General features: G+C 39.0%; 1 protein-coding gene across 2 annotated transcripts in view; it reads right to left on the reverse strand.

The window, feature by feature from the left end:
- Window positions 1-21,163, reverse strand: part of LOC126298868 (polycomb protein SCMH1) — a 172,048-nt gene extending 150,885 nt beyond the window's left edge. For both annotated transcript variants that reach the window (XM_049990382.1, XM_049990381.1), the window contains exons 1-2: window positions 20,709-21,163; window positions 8,531-8,592 (exon numbers count right to left, since the gene is read on the reverse strand). In XM_049990382.1, coding sequence (XP_049846339.1) covers window positions 8,531-8,558 — 28 coding nt within the window. In that variant the 5' untranslated portion in view covers window positions 8,559-8,592; window positions 20,709-21,163. The remainder of the gene's footprint in view (window positions 1-8,530; window positions 8,593-20,708) is intronic.
- Between the last annotated feature and the right edge of the window lie 3,227 nt (window positions 21,164-24,390).

Consider the following 24,390-nt stretch of genomic DNA (forward strand, 5'->3'; position numbering starts at 1 on the left):
TGATGATAATTTTGAAAGCAGCATTCCATGAAGTTAAAAATAAAATGCAATAACCAAACTTTCATAACATGTCTGGTAACTCTTCACTTGTCAATTAGCTTTGTGTGAACCAGAAGATCATGTCACTTGTTGATGGCAAGAATACCATAATAGAAAATGGCCAAATGACATTTGTGATTTTGAATTCTGTCTTCCAAAATTATTTCATGGAAGAAGACTGTGTTGTGGTCCCCACTTTTCATAGCCATATGGATGCAACATCTATAAATATGGAGACAACTGACTGTCAGGTAGAAGTGCTATTTTTGTTAAAGATGACACTTGTGTCAATGACACACCATCAAAGAATGTGTCCAGTGTATTCTGACCTTACTGGAACAAACAAGACAGGATAACAAAACAAGGAACTATGAAATTCCACAATAAAAATATTGCCACAACCACTACCAACAACATCACTATGCAATAATTTACTTCATTTTACAAATCTTAATAACTGGCAACAAAAGGACATTTCAGCCATTACCAAATCTCCAAATTCACAGGTAACTTTCAAGAAGTCAACCACAAATATCATATGCAAGTAGAAGTATTGTCATGTTTGTGAAAGAACTCCAGATTGTTACAGACACTTCAACATGAGCTTCCTTAGTTAACACTGGGTATGGTCTCAATAGCTTGCTTTTGTACTAAAACAGTTTTTGTGTTCAAGCAGAATTCCCCCAACGTATTATTCCATGTGGCATCAAGAAAGTCGCAGAAAGTAAACAGGTTTCAGTACCTCTACGGAGTTGACTCTATAGGTAATATTCTAATTGTAATCAGCAATATACACCATAGTTTCAGCTTATGAAAGAGGTGGTGAATATGTATCTTCCACAAGGGATTACCATCCACTCTTCTGATCAAAGATCTAGTGTCTCCTGCTTCAAAGAGGTTAAGGAAGACAGGAAGATTAGGGTTTAAAACTGGTTCATGACACTCATCTGAGGTGGAGCACAAACTTATATTAGGTAAAGATGGGTAAGGGTATTGGCCTTATCCTTTTCAAAGGAAACTAAATCTAGATAGATGAACAGAGGTTTGAAGCACTGCCATTATCAGGACCTGAGAAATTCTACATATTACAATACTTCAGGTATGAGCCCAATTCCTGTCAAATGATAGTGTTAAATTATATTCCGTTTCCTACAGTTGTGACAAGATTAGAACCAATGGAGTGTCTTGCAGTTACTCACATAATTTATTTAGCTATACACACTACAGTTCACACAGTCAAAATTCTTTAAATCACAGAGGTTTCTAAACACTGCAGTTTTTTCCTTCTTTTATGAACACTTTCCACTACCTTGTGCAAGAATGAATATATTTCCTGCAGAACTGAAGTCATTCCTATAGCGAAACTGGAAATCTGTTCATCAAAATGTGCTCAGAAAAATAAGCAACTATTCCATTTTCAGTTTTTAAACATATTTACCAATGATATAGTCATCTACACTCTGACTAAAATTACTTATATGACATTTGTAACATGGCATTACAGTTTTACAATCTCTACTGACAGCTGTGTAAGGGTTAAGGCTCTAATAACAGAGTGTGGGGTGCCAATGTGGGGGAAAAAAAGTGTTTTTTTCTGGCAACAGTTAAACGAGCAACAGGCAGTGCCTGATTACTGATAATCTGTGTGCGCTAAACTTGTAAAAACTGCAAGTCTACTGATATTTTCCTTTCGGAAAGTTACCAATGGCAGATGTTTCACATGTTATGTTGAGAGCTCTGGCAAGCGGAACTTATTTCCAAGTTGTGATGTATAAAGTGTTAAGTAATTTTAACCATACTGTAGTTGTTATTTTTTTCATTTTCCTTGTGCAGGAAACTCATCAATGAATAATTAAATCTGCATTGGAAAATATCTTGCTGAAAAGACCTGTCACACAAGTAACTAGGTAGAATGCTAGTGTATGTTGCAGAAATCTTCATTATCCTACTTTGTGTTTCAAAATAACATGTGAATCCTTCCACTTAAGACGCTTGATTGCTTCTTCAGTTTCCTTTTATTTGTCTCATAACACTGAATCCACTTGCCACTTGACCATCCTGATTTATGTTTTCTGTGTTTTCCTAAATCATTTCAGACAAACGCAGAAACAGTTCTTGTGGTGTCGTCTGAAGAATAAAGACCCATGTCAAAGGTGGTGCCTCATGACAAAACCCCAAGTAAGGAGAGTCGCTGCCTAACACAGCAGCAAATGGCAAATGTAGGTACAGACACACCCTGAAGAATTTCCATACACCACCACAGCTGGATGCTTGCTTGCTTCAAAGTGCAGTGTGATTTATTGAAGCCAAACTGTCTTTGAAAGTTTATAGTCAACTAACTGTACATTGAGATATGACTATTGCTCTGTATAAAAACAAAGAGATGAGCTTTGTTATTCAGTGACAGTACTATATACATAATGAGATTCCTCTGGACCTGGAATGTTTCAAGTTAAGTACTCTATTGTGTTGAAGTTTTAATTAAGTGATCTAATATTTCGTGTGTGCTGTAGTTCTGCTCAGCCTCCTCTAAAAGTAAATCTAGAAATGCTAATACGTCACGACAGTTCCTTCATAAGGCCATGGCCGACCACCTGTCCAGTCCTCACAAAACAACTGCTATATATTCTGTGTGTATGTATACCTTGTGCTATTTATTTTCATCATATTATGATGACAAATCCTGTATCATTATGAGATGATCCGTGGATTGATTAATAAATCAAATCAAATAAGTTTTCATCAGCTTACCTGTACTAAACAAGAAATTATGATTGAAGTTTTTTGCATATCTCTGTAGTGTTTCTAACATATTCCCTCTTTCCAGTGTAAAGGTTGTTGAGTGGTCAGGACTTGCAAGTGGGCATTAAGGGTTGTCAGCGAGGATATCTGCATGGTATTCCTGTGCATATACTGCCCTGGTCTGCTTAGTGTTCTGCTAATCTCAGTGGTCAATATAATATTACTATATTTTTGTGTCTACTACAAAGTGTTTAACCTTGTCTGAGAAATAAGTTGTTCAGTTTCGTGCACAACGGATGGAATGACTGCTGCCAAGTGTCCAACAAATGACAACTTTACTGTCGCAACGAGCAGCTCCACAAGTAGCTGCTGCTCCCAGGTTTCACGAGTTTAAAAGTAAAGGAGAGAGCTGCTCCAAATGTCACATGCAACTGGACGCCTAATTCACAGCTTACAACATTGAAGGTATGGCACACATTGCTTTCTTTTTGTCAACAATCAGAGCCAATGTGTACTGTCTATGTTTTAAACTGTGCCCCGACTCTTGTCCTGAAGATATTGTGTATGAAAAACGTGTTCATAAAATAGACTAATAATTTGAATTTCACACTCAAGTTGCCACAGTGAAATTTATATTCTTTCGTCTTTAGTCATTGAAACAGTTGACTACTGAACTTTGTGGGCAAAAAAGAAATGGCAGATTTAAGTGTTCTTGCAGGTTAAGTTACAGTGATATTATGGTATATGATGAAATCACACTAAATTTGGCAAACACACGTATTTGTGCTGCTATCCTAATATTGTCAGATCCGGATCTGAAAACACTTTTGCCAGTTCTACAGTCTTTAAGTCTACTAGACACAACTGAAGTTGTGTTTTGAGGCTCCCTCTATTACTCCTGTTCATAATACACATGACTCTCAGCCTAAAGTTTACAGTAATGCTAAAGTGAAAAAAAGGCAGGGGTCAGATTAACAGTAAAAGAACAGGTGAAACATTTCTGATGTGGTACACAAGGTGTACTTCAGAATAAGGCGAGGAAGTATTGTCCTCGGTGTTTTTCAAATCATGACAGAAAAGCTTGTCCCTATGAGGATGCAAGATGTTTAATGTGTTGTAAACGCACTGTTTACAAGGTGGCCAGAGCAGGCACCACTTGAGTGCAGCTTTCAGGATGTGAGTGTCATGTCGTCACTGCCATTACAGTCAACATCAATGAAGGCTTGCTTTTCTGTATCATGGAAACCTCCTGTAGTCCACAAACACAAGAACAAACATTTTGGTCAATTAAGAGTGACTCAAAAGATGATTAAATTTCAGTTACACACAGGTGCATCTATCTCCCCGCATCAATTAAGACAAATACGAAATGATTGGTAGCCCATAGCTCTAGAAGGTTACATCTGCTTTATCTGGTTATAATGGACATGAAATGCCAGTACATGTTGTGTGCAGTTTGCAAGCAACTTTTTGTGAAGTTACAAAGAGTGTTTCATTTGATATACTATGTCCCAGAAAAAGAGCCAACATTTTTGGTTTACACTTGTTTGAGTTGTTCAACGTACGCATCCAAGACAATGTGTTACAAATCATGTTTCAGTGCCTCATATTAATATTTCTGAATTGTGGAATAAAACACTGATCAGCCAGAACATTATGAACACTTACCTACTTGCGATATAAACCTGCCCAGGCAATAGTAGTGTCATCTGGTAAGGAATCACGGCTAGTCAGACACATACACGGTGCATGCAGCATCAGTAAGTGTGCTGTCATTGTGTAGAATGGGGAAGATACGTGACCTGAGTTTGACTGAGAGCAATTTGTGACAGCCCAGAGGTTCAGCATGAGCAGTTTGGAAATTGCACAACTTGTCGGGTGTTTGAAGAGTGCTATGGCGAGTGTCTTCAACACTTGGCAAAACCAAGCTTTAACCACACCCAGACATTGTGGGGTTGGGCAGTCACCCCTCATTACAGATGTTGTATGTTGTATGCTGGACAGACTGGTAAAATGGGATGGGTGGTCAACTGTGGCAGAACTACCACCAGATTTTAATTCTGGGCAGAGTACAAGTGTGTCTCAACACTTAGGGCACTGAACACTTAACAAAGAGCCTCCACAGCCTACGACCCATACATGCACCAATCCTAACATGAAATAGACAACTATGACTGAAATGGGCACATGACGATTGGCACTGGGCATTGGCAGATCTTGTATGACATGGTGAATCCAGATACCTTCTTCATCATGCTGATGGGAGGGCATGAATCTGTCATCTTCCAGGGCAACAGTTCCTTGACACCTATACTGTTGGATGGAGCCCAAGCTGGCTGCGGCTCCATTACACTATAGGGAACATTCACATGGGCATCCATGGGTCCAGTAGAGCTCGGGTAAGGCACCATCACGGCCAAGGAGTATTGTACAATGGTTGCAGACCACATACACCTCTTCATGATGATCATGTTTCCTGACGTAAGTGACATTTTTCGACAGGATATTTTGCCATGTCACAAGGCCGGGGGTGGTTCAAGGAAAGCGGTGGCTGGTCCCCCAACTCACCAGATCTGAACCCAATCAAACACATCTGGAATGTGATTGAAAATGGCATCAGAAATCATTGCCCCATTCTCGGAATTTACGAGAATTAGATGACGCGTGTGTGTGTGTGTGTGTGTGTGTGTGTGTGTGTGTGTGTGTGTGTGTGTGTGTGTGTGTGTGTGTGTGTGTGTGTGTGTAAATGTGGTGCCAACTTCCTCCATCGACCTACCAAGGCTTCAATGCTTTCAGTCATGGCGTGTTGCCACTGTTACCCGTGCCAAAGTGGACAAACTGACTACTAGGTATGTGGTCATAATGTCCTAGCTGATCAGTGTGTGATGAACTTTTTGAAAAAGGATTAGGAAGGGCCAAATATTTTGATTTGCACATTACTGTTAAAGATAATGTGCAACAACAATTTCATCATGTTTAACCTGTCCCCCATACTGTACATGAGCAGTTTGCTTGGGAACTGTAACAATGGAAAGACACTTGGGTGTTACCAACCTGTTTCTTCAAGTTAGAGAGCATCACCCATGGTCATTTTCGAAAACCCATCAGGAGGTTTTCATCTGTTTGCTGATTTTAAAGCAACAGTAAACCTACAAACTGTTGTGGATTCATTTCCTCTTCCACAAATGGAGGAATTAATGGCAGATTGGGTAAGGGCAAATTCTTTGCCAAGGCTGATTTATGTGAGGTATACAGCTACCACTGAACAAGCAGCCCAAGCAACACTCACCTGGGTTTATTTGAGTTTCAAAGACTACCATTCAGAAGTGTTTCGGCTCCTGCTATTTTTCATTTTCTGGAACAAATAACAGCAAAAGTCCCTTCACATACAAACTATTTCGACAATACTGTTGTTGTTGGTTGTATGCCTGCTGAACACCGCATCTGGCTTAAAGTGTAACAAGGAACAGTTCTCTTCCTTCATTGAAAAATTTAAATATTTGGGACCTATAATAAATACACAGGGTATTCATCCTTTTCTTCGCACTTGCCAGCAATTAAAGATTTTCTGGTGCCCCGTAACATCAAAGAGTCCCATACTGTCATGGGTAAGCTCATAAATTACTGTAAGTTTATTGCAAACACTGTGCAAATTGCTGCTCAGCTCAACTGGCTGTGCCAGAAAGGTGTTCCTCTCCTGTACTTCCAAGACTGAAAGGATGCATTTCAGCAGTTAAAGGATACATTGTTAAGACATCATCGTCTTATTCACTTTGACCCAACTAAGCCTGTTGTGTTAGCTGTAGATGCATCTTCTTATGGGATAGGAGGTGGGCTCTCCCACAGCACTTTTTTCAGTGGCCATGTCCATCTGGACCATATAGATTTCGCAGGTCCCTCATGGAACACATGGTGGTCATTGCATACGTGCATACAGCAACTTTCCTTCCATAGTCCCCATGACATCCACAAATGCTGCTAGTACTGTGATAGCTTTGTCTTCTATTTTTTGTCTAGAAGGTTTTCCTGAGGTCTTGGGCAATGTACCACAATGCACATCTGCTTATTCTCGACAGTTTTGTGCCACCAATGTAATACACCATGTAAGTACTGCACCTCTTCACGCTCAGTCGTAACAGTGAAACGTAACGCTTCATTAAAACATCAAAAAGTTACATGGAGAAACTCTTTCTCCACACACAGGAGCAAGACTTTTTTAAAGAAAGCTTTTTCTCTCCTCCTACCATTCCTTGCTATATGATAGGAAGTCACTGGCAGAATTATTACATGGTCATTGTCCCCTTACCCTGTATTTAGTAGCTTCTGCAGTCGCCACGGAAATCTTTCATTGCCGATGCTGACGGAGACTGATGTTTTTCAACCGTTGCCACTGGTCCCGCTGCCAAAGCCCATGTCTGCGGAGGAGATCCCTCCTGACAGCTGTTATGACACCCCTGGAGTTCCGCTTCCAGTCAATCTGACCTCAGTGTCTGCACCACTGCCATTGGCTGGTGTTCTCCCCCCCCCCTCCCACCCTGCCCTCCTCTCCTTAGCTACGTCAGCATTCAGGCCCCTCCCACTAACATCATGTGGCACAGCAGGTCCCATGCCAAAACTGGTACCTCATGATGGAAATTCAAGTAAGGACAGTCGCTGCTTGATGCAGCAGCAAATAATAGATGTTGGCATACACACATCCTGAAGAATTTCCATACATCACCACAGTCATCAGCTTACCTGCCCTAAACAAGAAATTATTATTGATGTTTTTTGAATCTCTCTGTAGTGTTTATAACATATTCCCTCTTTTCAGTGTACAGGTTGTTGAGTGGTCAGGACTTGTGAGGAGGCGTAAAGGGCTGATGTTAAGTGAGAAAAGGAAATTAGATCAAATAAAAACAATACTTCAGTAGACGGCTGAAGGTGTGTCTTGTCAGCAGCTTTAATCAGATAGAACTGCCTTAGCTCTGAAAGGCAGGTAGCTAGGGTCGTATAGACATTGCAGAAATTACGCTGCAAGAAAACTTGTCAAGACTTAACTGGGGCTTTCGAAATAAAAATTTTTAAACCAGTTCCCTAACATATTCCTTGACTGGCTGCACCCTGTACATCAGTGAGTCAATAACAGAACCTTTCTGCTGCTTCTCTGACACAGCCCACACTGTATCTAATATGGTTTTTATTTTATTCTGAGATTTGTATACTCTACCTACAAAGTTTATGTTCTAAGCTTCTTTAACAAAATTTCTTTACCTGCTCATACTTTCCATAACAAACTACAGCAGACTGTGCTACAAGCTTAAACAATCTTCGTCTTTCACATGAGGTTTCGATGCCGCATGTTACTGACACTAGCTGCATGTCAATACAGGGACTGTATTTCATATGCCTTAGCAGATATCTGATTTTATTAAATGTAGTAAGAACCAGTATTAAGCTTTCTATTTATCATCCAAATTGTATGCACAGTTCATTCCTGCTATCAATGGCCATTTAATTGCTGAATGAATAATTCTACTACAAATGAATTTGTGACTAGTTTTCTCGTATATCTTTGCACTCCTCATTTCTTTCATAAAACCTTCCAATCTTAAGACAAGTGCACCTTGGTCTAATGACTTATAAGTAGGTATTTTCACATTGGAACTACCTGCTAATGATACTTCCAAAAACAAAGTCATTTTACAACATGCATCTGAAAGAGCCATAAATAATTTACTCTTTGATTCACGCAATAAATATGACTAACCTCTCAGTTTCCCTGTGGTGTTTGACATAGGGGTGGAACTTCTCTCTGCTACGTGCAACAATCTGTAAATAGATATTTATGTTATCATAAATGTGAATATTCCTAATAGAGAGATTAAGTTAGAAACTGGCACTGAAGTTCAGCTGGTCTTCCTACAAGGGTAGGAAATTATACAAAATTTTAAACACTTCAATCTTACATTTTTCACATACACTGTGTCATTACAAGTAAAAAAAAAATGCAATATAAAGGGGCAAGATTACATACCACTGGCATCTCACACATTACTTTACATGTAGAACTTATGAAGTACCATACTGATGGGTACCAGACTGACAATTAATGACATAGTGTCAGTATATTTTGTATCATAACTAAAAGAAAGGCACGACATATTCAACCAGAAAACAGTAACATTCAGAAGTGAAAGTTACACTCCACTTCATAGACTATAACTAAACTGTGCATTTAATGGTTCATTTCATAAAGAAAGTATGGCAGGTTTCTTTCTTTGTTAGTCCAAGTATGAAAATGTACATGAATGATAACAATATAACAAATTTTACCTATCAGAATTTACTCGAATTATGTGCGAGACTGACCTGGGCATTCGCAGTAGCCTCCTATACAGGGTGTCCAGGATGGTCAGTATTAAGGGAAATGACAGGAACAAATATTCAAAGCAAAAAAGTCTAGTAATCATGGACTCTAAAATGTATACCTAAAGAGCTATGAGCACTTGTGTTCCGCAGTAGCAAATATGATGAAGTGTTAATAGCTCCCAAGGTATGCATTTTAGAGCCCATATTTACTAGACTTTTTTTTTGTTTATAACTATTGTTTCTGTCGTAGCCCTGAATACTGTCCAGTCCCCCTGGGACACCCTGCATTTGAAGTACACCGATAACCATTCAGAAGAATTTTATTACGGTAGTTACTATGCAATAGCCCTTATACCAAAACAGTTATTGTTCATAAAAAATTATAGCCTCTGAAGATAGGTATTTTTTTTATTACCAAAATGCATCTTTTGCAAATATGAGGAAATGAAAGGGCATTTTCATGTAAAACTTAACTTTTTTGTGCATGTTCTAAACCAAAGGCTCAGACAATTTTGCATCATTCTCGACTTCCACTATTGTGTGGAGAAGTGTAGTCCCCCCTCCTCCCATCACAGGTCAGGCATTTACTACACAATGGAAATTCTATTTGCGTAATACTGTACATGTGGTGTTTAAAGTCAGCTAGAACACCTCTATAGGGTGAATGTCACATTCGCTAGAGTTATCAGACGGAATATCCACATCAGTCTCAGAAAAGAGTTTGCATCCTTGCAGATGAAAATGAGAAAATAATAATACAGTATCACAATCCGACCAAAGAACGATAGCAGTTTGCGCACATCGAGAATAGGCCGGAGATTGCATTATTGCCAGTTTCAAGTGACAGGTGAGTGGTAAATGCATACACATGCTTTGCACTTTATGAAAGCGTATACCCCTCAAATTATATATCTCAGGTGCTTGAGTAAACTTTGCCACTACCACCAGTCACGACATTTCAGAACAAACGGAATAAAAATTCACTAAATAACTCGTTGCAGTCACATATAATGCTCGCATTGCATACAACATTCAAGAGCACTCAGAACACTACTAAACAGTCACTGGCTGCCAGAAAACACATGATGTAGGAGAGCAGAACAAGCCTAAACTCTACCGCCATCATTTGTGACTCCACCTATAGTAAACAACAGGAGCATACATAGTAAGGTCCCAGAATTAGTATGGCTTATTAATCTTATCAGAGACTGGCTGAATCTCAAACTGAATAACAGCAAAATACTGAAGATTGAAATATATATCGCAAGTCTGCTAGACACCACTGGTTGTGGCACATTTAAAGAACTCAACAATATCTAGTGAGGTTATAACAGAATCTGAACATGAAATTATCTGGGTGAATGTGAGCATCAAATGTGGGCTCAAGCTTGGTAACTGGAAGTGCTTACAGACCATGTGGCTGAGGAAGAGCACTTCACAGAAAACTTGGACAACATTGTGATTAAGTCTCCTGATCATCCTATTTTAACAGGGGGAATCTATCACTTCCTAGCTATAAAATGGGAGGGTTACACAATTAAAACTGGTGCCAGAGCCAGGGATTCATGAGACACTCATCTTAATTCTCGTCTGAAACTTACATTGGGCAGAAAGGTAAGGAATCAACTCATGAGGTAAGTGTCTCAGATCTCATAACAACTAACAGTCTCAAACTTTTCAAATGAGTTAACACAAAAGAGGACATCAGTGGTAATTCGGATATTATAGCATCTACAATTACAGCTGTCACAAGGAATGTTAACAAAGGTAGGAAAATACCTTTGCTTACCAGAAGTAGTGGGAAACAAACTGCAGAGTATCTGAGCAGTCAACATAAAATATTGAGCCCCGAAGATGAAGACATGGAACATAAATGGCTAAAATTGTACAGCATTGCACTATGCACCCCAGATCAGTATCTGCCAAGCAAGGTTACGAGGGATGGGAAAGACCTACCATAGTTCAATAATGATTTTAGAAAGTTGTTACAAAAGCAAAGAGACAGTCATTATACATTTAAGCGAATTTGAAGTCTAGTTCACAAATAAAATCTGCATGAAGCCAAAATGAAATAAGGAGAGCAGTGCATGAAATGGAAGACAACAGAAGGTCAAAATATTGAATTCACTCTAAACTGTCTCACAATGGAAGATCATAATATGGCTCCTAATTTCAATCATCGTATGAATGTCAAAAATGACAGATATTACAAGATATGATTTCAAAGTACAAAATTTACTAAAATTTTTCAGTAAGTATAAAGGCATCTGAATCAGACGAGATACCTTTGAGATTCTACACAAATTATGTGAAAGAACTTGCTTACTTTCTAGCAGCATTTTATCAAAGCTAGCATAAGGGGAGAGGGAGGGGGAGGGAGGGAGGGAGGGAGGGGGAGAGAGAGAGAGAGAGAGAGAGAGAGAGAGAGAGAGAGAGAGAGAGAGAATCAGGCCACTCTCATTATCAAGAAGTATTGCCAGACGGATGCACATATTTATGGGCCTATTTCACTTAAATGATGCATATATGCAGACTGAAGTGATGAATGAAAATTTGTGCCAAGCCTGGGATTCCAATTCGGGTCTTCTGCTCACTGGGTAGAGGTGCAAACCACTATGCCACCCTGGCACAGTGGCTTTGCACAGCTGCATAGACTACTTTAGCACACCTTCCTCATCAATCAAAATTCCCATTCAAAACTCAAAAACAAAACAAAGTGGGCTGGGGCATGAATGGGAATTTGGACTGAGGATGGATGTTTGCTAGGACAGTCCATGCAGTTGTACAAAGCCATTGAGCCAGGATGGCTTAGTGGTTAGCGCATCTCCCTAATGTGCAGGAGACCCGGGTTTGAATCCTGTCTTTGGTACAAATTTTCATTCATCACTCCGGTCTGCATATATACATCATACATGTTTGAGATTTGGTGTCATCAGTCTCTCAGAGAATTACAAAACATGTGCTATTTCTATGAATTATGACCTTTTTGGAGAATGACTTTATAAAATTCAAAATGGATTGTGTAAACACAGTTTTGGCAAAACCAAATTTGGTCTCATCACTCATGAAATCCAGAGTGCTGCAGACAAAGGTGCTCAGGTTGATGCTGTATTCCTTCACTTCTGGAAGGAATTCAATGCAGTTTTTCACTGTCAATTAAAGAACAAACTGCAAGCTTATAGAGTACTGGATCTAATTTGTGACTGGAGCCAGATCTTCCTAACAGACAGAACTCCACACACTGATGATAATGTGATGGAAATTGATAGATGTAATTCTGAGAGGAACCCAAGGAAGGATTCCAAGGCCATTACCATTCACCATATATATAAACAATCTACTGAATAACACTGTAAGCTCCTTGAGGTTGTTTACAGATGATGTTATTCTCTGTAGGAAGGTTTGAACACAAGGTGATTGTAGTGAAATGCAGGAAGACACGTGGAAGATAGATGATTGGTGGAGGGTCCGTCAGTTGACCCTGATCACAAATAAATGTAAAATACTGTGCATAAATAGACAAAGATAGCCACTGCTGTTTTAAAAAGGAGAGCTTTTCTGCCTGGACTGTTATTAAATTAATTTATTCACCACAATCACAACTTCATTTAACTATGCCATTTTCAAGTGACAGCTGTTACAACGTAACTAGCTTGAAGACCAGTTCAAATAAATACATTTTTGTTTGTGAAATATTTTATAAAAACAAAATTGTTTAAAAAATTGTAGTTCTGCCTATCTCACTATGAAGACCATCAGTGTATTGTTCTTTATATGAGAATAGCCCTTGTGTCGTCCATTTGTAACCATTTCACTAAAATGTTAACCCAGGAGTTGAAACATGAATTCATTCAACCTGGCAGATGCATGCTGTAAATTGTATGCACAGATGGCATGGATTTAAAAGCAATTGCTACAGAAAGTAAGAAATTTACAAGGTATTGAGTGAATTTGTCCTTCGATTCCAGTTTGACATAACTTTCTCAATCTAGGGAAGTGCTATGTTCTTTTGTATAACTGATGAAGACTCCTGTATTATTATACACATGGATTATACAATGATAGTGTGTTCTTAAAAGGGATGATGCATTGACACATTTACACAGAGACAGGCACAGCTACAATTGAAAAATAAATACATATTTTTTTTTTGCAAAATATTTCAAGTGCAGTTGAACCAGTCTTTCAGCAATTTATGTTGTTAAAGCTACACTCGAAAATGACATTATAAGCTGAAATCATGATTGTGTTGAATAAATGAATTTAATAACAGTCCATGCAGAAGACGATGTCCTTTATAAGGTATTCAATTCTATGCATACAACTAAAAATAAAATAAACTACAACTGCCTGGTTACGCTACTGAGAAAAAATCAATGCAAACATTAACAACTTTAAAAGACCTTGGTGTAACCATCAAGAGTGATGTAAAGTGGAATGATGACATAAAACTAACGTGGGAGAAACAGGTGCTAGACAGAGATTTATTGGAAGAATCTTAAGAAAATGTAACTCATCCACAAAAGAAATGGCTTACAAAACATATGGAGACCACTTCTTGAATGTCGCTCATCAGTCTGGAACTCTTACCAGGTAGGATTAATAGAGGAGAGAGAGAACATTCAACAAAGAGCAGCAAGATTCATAACAGGATCATTCAGTATGTGGTTGAGTGTAAAGAGCATATCTTCCAAGAACATATGGGCAACATATTACTAGTTCTCACACGTGTCTTATGAAATGACCATGACAAGAACATCAGAGAAATTAGAGCCCAACCCTCAAAAAAATTTGCAATTGTTCAGTATACAACAAAGTTACAATGAACACAAACAAAACAAGTGTCATTCCTGTCACTCAGGTGAGGAAAAATGACAAGTGTACAAGAAAATTTAGCTAGTACTTCTGTAGAATGGCTCACAAACAAAATTTATAGGTCTGAGTATTGATTGTCAGCTGAAGTAATGTGAACACACAAATTTACTTGCAGACAGAATGTCAGCAGCATATTATGCCCCTAAGGGATTTTAAACACATAGTGTGAATACATTTATTGATCAGTTAGTTGGTTTCATGTTCTATGGATAATTTGCAGAATAAGTTGTAATGGCATGGAATGAGTTATTTTACAGTGACACATATAAATGATAATCATGATAATGGTTGCAAACACATCTGTCCCTGACCACAGAACATGATTTACACTGAATTTACATTCACCATGAAAGAATAAACAAAACAGCTCTGCCTACCAAAAGATAAATTGTACAATAAATTGCCTAAGGATATTAAAGAGATTATTAAAATACATTAACAGTACCTATTAGGTAATACATTCTAGACACTGAAGAATTCCTTTGATAACACAGAGTGAAGGTTCAGTAAAAAATGGAACGCAATTAATAATAAAGTATGTCTGTTACTTCACAATACACATTTACACTATAATCTTTCATCGCTTCTAGGAAAAAACTTTCATCAAAGTTCTGCAATGGACAACACTAATATCTTAGCCTTTTTGTGAGATTGATATTTCACTAATTATGGAAATGTGCCGACAAAATTTTTAAGGCAAATAGGAGAGATTTGCTGTGCCCTTTAGAAAGGAGATGCCCTGACAATCTCCCAGTCCCTTAAATAGTGTAGGTAATCAAAGAAAACCTACATCTGGATGTTCTGAAAGAGAACTGAACTCTTATCATTCCAAACAGGAGTCCAGTGTTTTTGTCACTGTCCTACCTTTCTAATTTTTTATTCTAGTGATGAAAATCTAAATGTTCTTCAAAAAATTGCACCTTCATCTGCTTTTGGTATAGTGTTAACAATTATGGCATCCATACTGAGGTAAACTGTTTCATGTCCAATGCTTCATCTAAAATGTGCCCATATTTCAGAATAGCATATAACAAGATAAATCAGCATAGTCCACCAGGGCTTTGCAACCTGCTTGCATCCAACATGGGAACAACATCCAACCACTGCTACATGTCAGTCAACCACACCTGTCAGGCATAGTACATTTGTTGTGTTTTTAGTTCTAGTTGATCAACTCAGTAGTCAAAGAGTACTAAAGTCTTATATTTAGTGAAATTTCACAAAGTTATGAAACAGGATTCTGAAGCAAACAAACATCAGTCATGCAGGGTGGCTGTGCTGGAGGCGAGTACCACTTGAAACAAAGTTGACTATATTGTGTAAAGCACAGATTGCTGCTAACTATATAGTGGAGACGCTGAGTTGCAGAAAGGCACAACAAAAAGACTGCTAGACAAGTAAGCTTTCAGCCATGAGGCCTCTTTCTGAATTAGACCCCCCCCCCCCCCCCCCCCCACACACACACACACACATATTCGCGCCAACGCAATTCATACACATATTAAAATTTTAGGTTTTGCTTTGTTGTTAGTGATTCAAGTTTATTTACTAGCACAGTTACCTGAAAACTAGTTGCCGAGCCATCAACAGTGTTACAAAGTGCTAAAATAACTTCATACTGTAAGTACTATATAAGCATTTTTCTTGTGTGCTACAAAAGGGAAGTTATTGAGTGAGTTGGTGCAGTGGTTAGCATACTGGACTTGCATTCTCTGAGAGTGATGGTTCAAACCCCCATCCACCCATTCTGATTTGATTTTTCCATGACTTCCCGAACTCTCTTCATGCAAATGCCACGACAGTTCCTTTGCAAGGGCACAGCCAATTTCCTTCCCCATCCTTCCCTAACCAAGCTTGTGCTCCATCTCTAATGACATTATTGATGATTGGACGTTTAACATCAATCTCCTCCTCACGGGAAGTAATGCATGCACAGAAAGTTTTTTAGTACTTTGGAAATACAATGTTACATCTAGTTCCTTGCATTTACACTCACATGGAAAAAAGTTTTAGTATGATGAGCAAATACAACCAAAATGGCAACACTATGGGTTCCATAGAAAAATTGTGTTTACTGTACATGAATGTATGTTGTTCTAATTTTCCATGTAATTTTCTTTACTTCTGTGTTGCTCATAACATCACAGATGCAGTTTTTGTCTATCCGCATAGTAGAAATTTACTGCCTAGGATTACAAGTTTCTTTTTCTCGTTACCAACATTGTCATGGGAATGCATTTTATTTCATCATTGTAGTAATCTTTACAGAGTCTTTCAAAAAAATTGTTGGATGCACTCTTCCTTCTCCTCTATGAAAATTTTAATGTCCTTAACTAATTATTCCCACCTAAATATAAACAGCCGATGCATTCATTTTATTATTTCCAATAAACCTCAGATTTCATAGTGCAACTCTACAGTCACCACATTTTAGGTTTCGAAAAAATTAATCACTACTTAAATCTCCCCAGCAGTGACCTTAATACTAAAAAGTTAAATCACTGGACTCTCATGGGGACAACCTCGGGCCAAATTTCCATCCAGATTTATGTTTCCTACACTACTGAACATAAATGCTGTAACAGTTTTTTCCTCCGCCTGAGCTTGTGCTCCATCTCCAACACTTCATTGTTGACAGAGTGTTAAATACTAAGCTTACTTTCCCCTCTTTCCCTGTGGCCATTTTGATTTTGATCAAGTTTATAAACACCAGTCATGACTTGTACATCACATAATAAAATTCAAATCGCAGTTTGTAACCTCCAACAGTCACCAGTGAGTTGTGTATGTGAAAATTTTAACATCACCACTGTATTTCCACAACCCATCAGCTGTAGTAACCACAACCAACAGCGGGAATGCCTCGGGCTGCGGATCGGAGCTGCCAGGCGGGGAAGCCGCCGACGGTGGAGCACACACCACCGGGTAAACACTGGACGAATTGGACGACAGACCAAAGACAACTGACAACAACTGACCACGACCAACTATGAGCGACACAACAAGGAAGAGATAAACAGCGGAGGCTTGTGAAAACCACACCACCACACACCAAACGTAAATCCACTCGTAACCAGAGCCAGGCAAATGTCAATAGCGAGCAACGACCAGAACGCAGTACCGCCGAGATAGAAACAAAATCCAGAGCGAGTACCACACTGGCTGGACTAGGGCAGAGCGGATCCCTATATACGAAACCAGAGGGAGTGGCTATTGGCCGCTGTCTGCACGTGGCTCAGCGGTGGTGCCCTCGCTGGGCGAGAGCCGCTGCGCGGAACAGTTGCCGTGGAGCCCTCTATGGGCTGACCACGTCCATTTGTTCTGCCGCGTGTTCGACTTCCGCGGCGGAAGGTACTAGATCAGCAGACTCTACTTTCTGGAAGCCTAACATGTTCCCAAATTTAGAAACAGTATCGCGCTATGTGTAAGGGACAAAATTAACTTTTTTGTACCATGTTCTAGCAAAAATGACAACAAATGTTACCAAATTCTGGGTCGAGAAACAGATAACAATCAATGGAAAAGACAAGAGTCATTTGAGTGACTTCTGTTTGTGTCATCACCTTTTAACTCTTATTTTATTTGATGTAGTGTTTGAAGTTCATTCTCTTGGAACCATTACAACTTCAGGTTTGTTGCTCCACATCTCATGGAGATGTGGAGAACCAAGTTACATGATCATATGGCAACAGAATGGGAAAAATAAAAATCTTAAAGCTGAGAGAAGAAAACTGGATAATGAGGAATATTTGATACTGGACATCCATTGGATTTTAAGAGTGATATAGGAAATATGCAGTAAAAAGTCGTAAACACCAAGAAGCCAATAATGTGATATCAGTAACGATTTTTTCATAGATGCTACACTACAGATTTTTAAACCACCACAACCAGGTTAATTGGGTTTCACATTTGGTGACTTCGCCAACTCACAGTCACCATCCAACCTAACCTATACCTTGGGTTACACTACAGATCAGTCTATCACTACAACCAGGTTCTTTTGGTTTCACATTTATTGGCTTTGCCAACAACCAACTAAACTGAAAATATGCACTAAAAGTTGCTGTCACATCAGCCATTAACATTATATAACTGTGTTGTGTGACATCACTGTGGCATGGAGTTCTCAAGTTAGATGTGTTTGTAGACGTCATGTTGTATTTGAGGGTGCCCTCTGGTGGAGGATGTGGACGTGCTGAGTTTAACGTGTGGTATTGGGCTTGTGTTGATTGTCATCATGCTAACATGGACTGTAGAAGTGTTTTCAGTCAGTTTTTAAGTTTTTTTTATTAATGTGTGTTGCATTTTTGTTAGGTCTGATTATTTTGATGTTTGTTGTGCATAAAGAAGTCTTATTTTTTAATTGCATTTTTGTTGGGCATGGATATGTCAGTGAAGTCCGTGACTATACGATTATGTTCTGAGATGGGTGACAATATGATGTCTGTAATACAGTTTCTGCAGATGTTCGGTCTTATTGCCAAGTATGTTAGGTGTCATGTTTGTGACAACAACATGAGGTCGAGGACAGTTCTGGCAGCTCGTGCCATGGACACATATATGTGGCATTGACGGTGCATGCATGCACACGGGGTGTGTGTGTGTGTGTGTGTGTGTGTGTGTGTGTGTGTGTGTGTGTGTGTATGGGCCAACCTAGGTGGTATTACCAGAGGCTTTTGTTGGTAAGTAATTTTTGTTCTGGTTTTATTCTAGGCCTATAGTAAGTGTGATGTTTTGTGTTTTATATTTATGGGGGTCAGTTGTGTTTTAATTGGTATGGTGAATATGAGGTATTTGGGTTTCTGAATTGTTGGTGTTTTTATTCCACTTTTCAGAGTTGTAGGTGTTGGCTTTTTGGTACCAACAGCTGTGGTTGAGCTACATAGTGAAGTGTCAGATCCCTGTGATTTTTTTTAAATCACTGTATATTTAGCTTGCCCCTGCCCTAAACCCCAATTTTCCACAGTTGTCCCATTACTTTTATTTTTGGTGTGAGACGTTATTGTGTCATTTTTATTTTTGTTCGTGTTTGTTGGTGTGTATATGTAGTGACGTTTTGTCATCATTCTTTATATACTGGATGTAGCCTTTTCCACCATATTGATGACGTCATGGGTCAAAGCAGATGTGTGAATCGGGCACTTCAGTAATGCCGTGACAATGACATCTGTCAATTACAAGGTTATTTACTTCAAACAATAACATCCTTCATAATTTAAAAAGAAATAGCAGTAAATCAGAGTTCAGTTCTTGTTTCAAAGATAAAAGGAAAATTTTATGCCAATTCAATTCTTTGTATGGCACGTGTAGTAAGCATAGCAATACACAGTACACACAGCCCAAAAGGATTGCAACCATCTTCGAAACAAACAGCATGATGCAATAAAAACCTAAATTTATATTAATGAATTCTCGCAACAAGTAAGATCTTTAACGTGGCAGTTTTTTTATTCTGACTAGTCTGTGTGCCACTACAGCATATGTTATCAAGGTTACTGCAGTCACAAATAAAGCATTTTAGAAGCTTATATGTAAATATTTCAAACATTAAGAAAGTGAAACATTATAAGAAGTGATTTTCCAAAACCAAAATGAATATTGCATTCAAATATAGAATAAATTACTATCAATTCTTCAACAGAAATCTTATTCCTAAAACAAAGGCAGTGAATTTTATATCTGTATGTTGAGAGATCTCCAATATCAATCTAAAAGAGAAGTTACAGCCATTTAGATTGTGCAATTCGACAATTTTCCTGATATTTAGACAGAGAAATTACTTACACTGCGTTTCATGTCGGAAGTAACAACAATAAGAACCAAATAGCACTTTGTATGTGATGTCAAAAAGATAACAATAAATGCAATGTTCTGAAGGTGCCTATTATCTCCTCTACAGATGACAGTTCTTCTTCAGTTATGTTCCACTGCACGGAAATCCAGCTACAGACTAAGTCTTAAAGCACAATTGAAGGAACATGTCTCATTACGTCATTTTATGTGATAATTTGTTAACCAAATTCCACATACGATGGTCATGAATTTGTGATATTCTTTCATGTTTTATATAGCACCTCACATTCATCTCTAACAGCAGATCATTTTTGTCACATTTGATCACTACTCTCAATCACTGACAATGTAACTTGCATTTAAAAATAAGCCTTATACGTCAGAGACTACAATTATGAAAATAACACTAAAAACATTCACTCATCACGAAGTTGTCAAGCATCATGTACGAGAGGAAAAAACAACAGTCACTGCATCGTTCATATGATCCGTCAGTTAATACCGCATCATGTCAGAGCACGGGAATTTATGTTGTCAAGACGGCCAGTTTGTCTGATCAAGTCTTCAAAACTTAACAGAACATATATTGTCACTCATGCACGTATTTTTGATGTTATATGTACGGATGCTTACATATTCTCTGTGCTGTAATGAATAAGCTAGCCCTTACAGAAAAAATGAGGAAATAACAACGTAATAAAACGGCGGCACCTAGGCATCGGAAAAATTTACTTAAAAAACACACTTTTGTTTACATATTAAAATGAACTCTACAAGAATAACAACATTTTACTTCAAATCGTCGAACTCTGGACAATACTTAACCTATTACAAATTGCGCCTTCACTGCACAAAATCACATTTCACACACTTTTTCTCTCAGATCACTTATGGGCTGACTTTACCTTTCCTGATATCTCAAAGCAGTGGTTTTTCGGGTTCCAATCTTTCATAACGCATATTATACGGTACACAAATTTCATCCGTCACTTCGACTACCAATACGGCAGCTTTGTCAACATCATAGACCTTACACTACAACGCCACGGCTACGAACTTCATTCGTACACAAACGCGTTTACTGTAACTCAGGAAACAACGGAAAGTTCACTACCACCTCTCCTTAATTTATTTCCAAAGAATTTTTACATTTGTTTTATTCTATTCACTGGCCGCTATTTTTAAGCAAAGAGCACTGAGAACAAGAGGGGGAAAAGATAAATTCGCTTTTTAATCGTCCTTAACAGATTCACATCGATTTATAACGCAGTACAAGGTTATGGACTAGATGGTCAATACTGCTACCTGCGGACGACAGAAGCGAATACATATTTAATAACTAGTGGGAAAGTGTTACAAAACATCCCACGACATCTATTTTGCAATGCAGTAACAGGACAATATAGCTACGGAGTTACTATTACTATGTAACGGTACTAGTAATGAAAACAAGAGCAGAAAAAAAGATGAATTCGCTTTTTAACCGTCCATAACAGATTTACATCGATTTATGCAGTACGAGGTTATGGGCTTGATGGTCAACACTGCTAATTTCGGGGGAAAAAACTGAATACATATTTAATAAATAGGGACAATGAAACATATTTTGCAAGATAGTTACAGGACAACACTGCAGGCAGCTACTACCTCTATTAATGGTAGCTTTTATTTTAATTTTTTTAACTGAACTCCCAAAATCGTTTACTGGTTTCACATACCGATTTGAGTTTGCCGACAGCAAACATAACTGATAACATAAGGTGAATTGTGAAACAATAAACGTCCAGTGTTTTTTCAGCAACATTTTTATTGTGGAGCGGGTAATAAATACCGGATGGTTAAAATTAAACCTTCCCTGTTCAACACTCTATAACACGGAAACTAATTACCGTAAGAGTACCAAACTTGGTATCATTAATGTCAAGGACATAGGGAAGAGAAACAATGCAGAATCACTTCAATTGAAACCCTTTTAATGTATGCTACGGTAAATCAGACCATTACATGCTGGCACCATTATTGCAACAAAAGGGGCTCAATATGGCACCCATCAGTGTCCAGGAGAGTCTGAAAGCGCGAGATTGCAATCTGCACAGCAGAATGAAGCATGTCCGTAGGTATGCTAACTACCTCTCTTGATATGCTGCGCTTCAGATCAGCACATGTATGAATGTTTCCCTGGTAAACCCTGTCCTTCAGATAGCCCCCCAACCAGAAATCACAGGGAGTAAGATCAGGTGATTGTGCGAGCCAAGCACATGGAAACAATCGGCTAATAATTCGTCCGTTTCCAAATGCGTTTCGGAGTAGCAGGTGAACTTCATGAGCCATGTGCGGTGGGGCCCCATCTTGCTTGAAAACAGGTGAGTTCAATGCGTCTCTCTCCTGTAGGGCGGGTATGACATGCTGGCGCGTCACACTGCGCGTCTTTGGTCCTTGAGCGCCGACCTGTTCAAAAAAGAATGGGCCAATGACGAATGTAGCCCTGAAGCCACATCACACAGTGACACATTCACTATGCAGAGGAACTTCATGGACAGTGATTGGAGGTTAAGATCCCCATACTTGGCAATTCTGTGTGTTCACTTCACCCGTCAGAGAAAAATGAGCTTCGTCTGTCCATAGGATGGTCCAGGGCCAGCCCTCCTCAACTTCAGCCCCTGCGAGAAAGTGGAGAGCGAAGTCAACACGTCATTGTGCGTCCTGTGGTGTAAGCTGCTGTTCGATATGGATCTTGTACGGATATCATTTGAGAATGGTTCGAAGCACTTTCCCTACAGCGGACCACAGGATGTTCAACTGTCGTGACATAGCACAAACACTGCCTGACGATCGCGAATTGCACACAGCTTTGTCTGCCATAGCAACAGCGGTTTCACCAACCACCTGTGGTACAACTGGTTGTAGGCCTCTTCCTGGAGCGAAGCCCAGATCTCCAGATTCGAACTTCTTCATCGTGCACTGCACAGCAGGTGGAGGAAGAGGACCCTTCCGTAATCCTATCAGCTGGCGATATTCTCGAAGAGCAGCTGCAGCATTACTGTTGTTTAGATAATAGAGCTTCACCACTAATTCCCTATTCCGTTTGTCCAAGTTCATGTTGACACATCTACAAATACACTGCGACTAGTCAGACGTGTGAGACTGTGAATCGGACTGATCATCACAGCACCTTGTGGGCATAGTTGGAACTGGACGGTGGTGCTGTGAAGCATGGAAATCATACACCCCGTACTCTGGACACTAATGCTACCAAGTTTGGTTCTCATACGATAATTAGTTTCCGTGTTATAAAGTGTCAAATAGCGAAAGTTTAATTATAACGACCTGGTACACTGAGGGCATGGAAAGATTATCAGAAGCATGCGAGAGAGGTACCGAATTTCAATTTTAAAACCGCTTTTTTACGTAATAAATGTTTTCTCTAGCGGCATGCCCCACAAGAGATAATGGAATATTATTACGGGGGGCACTTAGACCACAACAAGCAAGTTTAATGATTCCTACATCGCACAATGCATTAAATGAATAGTACATGCTGTTTATCCCATCACTTCGTTTTTTCCTAAAAGTGTCCCACTTTAGTGTCTCATCCATTCATACTCCAAAAAAAAGTTGCTTCTGCCTTCTGTTTATTGAAATATTGTTGCTTGTGACACGTTTTATCCATGATACCGAGTAGTGCGATGTGTGGAAGTTGACGAAAAAAGTTTATCGTTAATCTGTTTATGTTTACAAAATTACACAGTTCTCGCATTTTATTCCAACGATCACGGTTTGCACTTCGTACCGATTGCTTTCTTTGGCATAAATGACGCACAGGAGAGACAGTATTTCGAGAACAATTGTATTTACATAAACGTTTATCTTAATATACTGTACCGAAACATATTCATAGCACACAACAAGGCCAAAGAAACAAACGCACTCCTGTTCACTGCGCGCTGTAGCGCTCAACAGTGGTAAGATCGCATTCGTTGGTAGAAGTTGCAAACGGTATGAAACGTTCCATATTATGGAAAAGAGTTCCGAATAAAACTATGGGTCTCAGGAAACAAGAAAAAGTAAACAGACTATAGTATGCGAAATAAGCACATTCAAAAATGGATTTGCACAGGTGGGCGACGCTTGGCAACGCATTTCACCATTAGACAAAAAAATTGTTCTACTATTATCCATCTGATGCTGCCATTTTTAAAGTAAGATGGGGGCTTCATTTCCATTTTATTTGTTTCTGTATTTTGACGCTGAGCGCTTCTGGAGTGCATTTTATGTAGAATTAACATTGTTGTTGTTGTTGTTGTGGTCTTCAGTCCTGAGACTGGTTTGATGCAGCTCTCCATGCTACTCTATCCTGTGCAAGCCTCTTCATCTCCCAGTATCTACTGCAACCTACATCCTTCTGAATCTGCTTAGTGTATTCATCTCTTGGTCTCCCTCTACGATTTTTACCGTCCACACTGCCATCCAATACTAAATTGGAGATCCCTTGATGCCTCAGAACATGTCCTACCAACCGATCCCTTCTCCTGGTGACGTTGTGCCACAAACTTCTCTTCTCCCCAATCCTATTCAATACTTCCTCAT

The sequence above is a fragment of the Schistocerca gregaria genome, chromosome X, assembly GCF_023897955.1.
Source record: "Schistocerca gregaria isolate iqSchGreg1 chromosome X, iqSchGreg1.2, whole genome shotgun sequence".
Taxonomy (NCBI): Eukaryota; Metazoa; Arthropoda; class Insecta; order Orthoptera; family Acrididae; genus Schistocerca; species Schistocerca gregaria.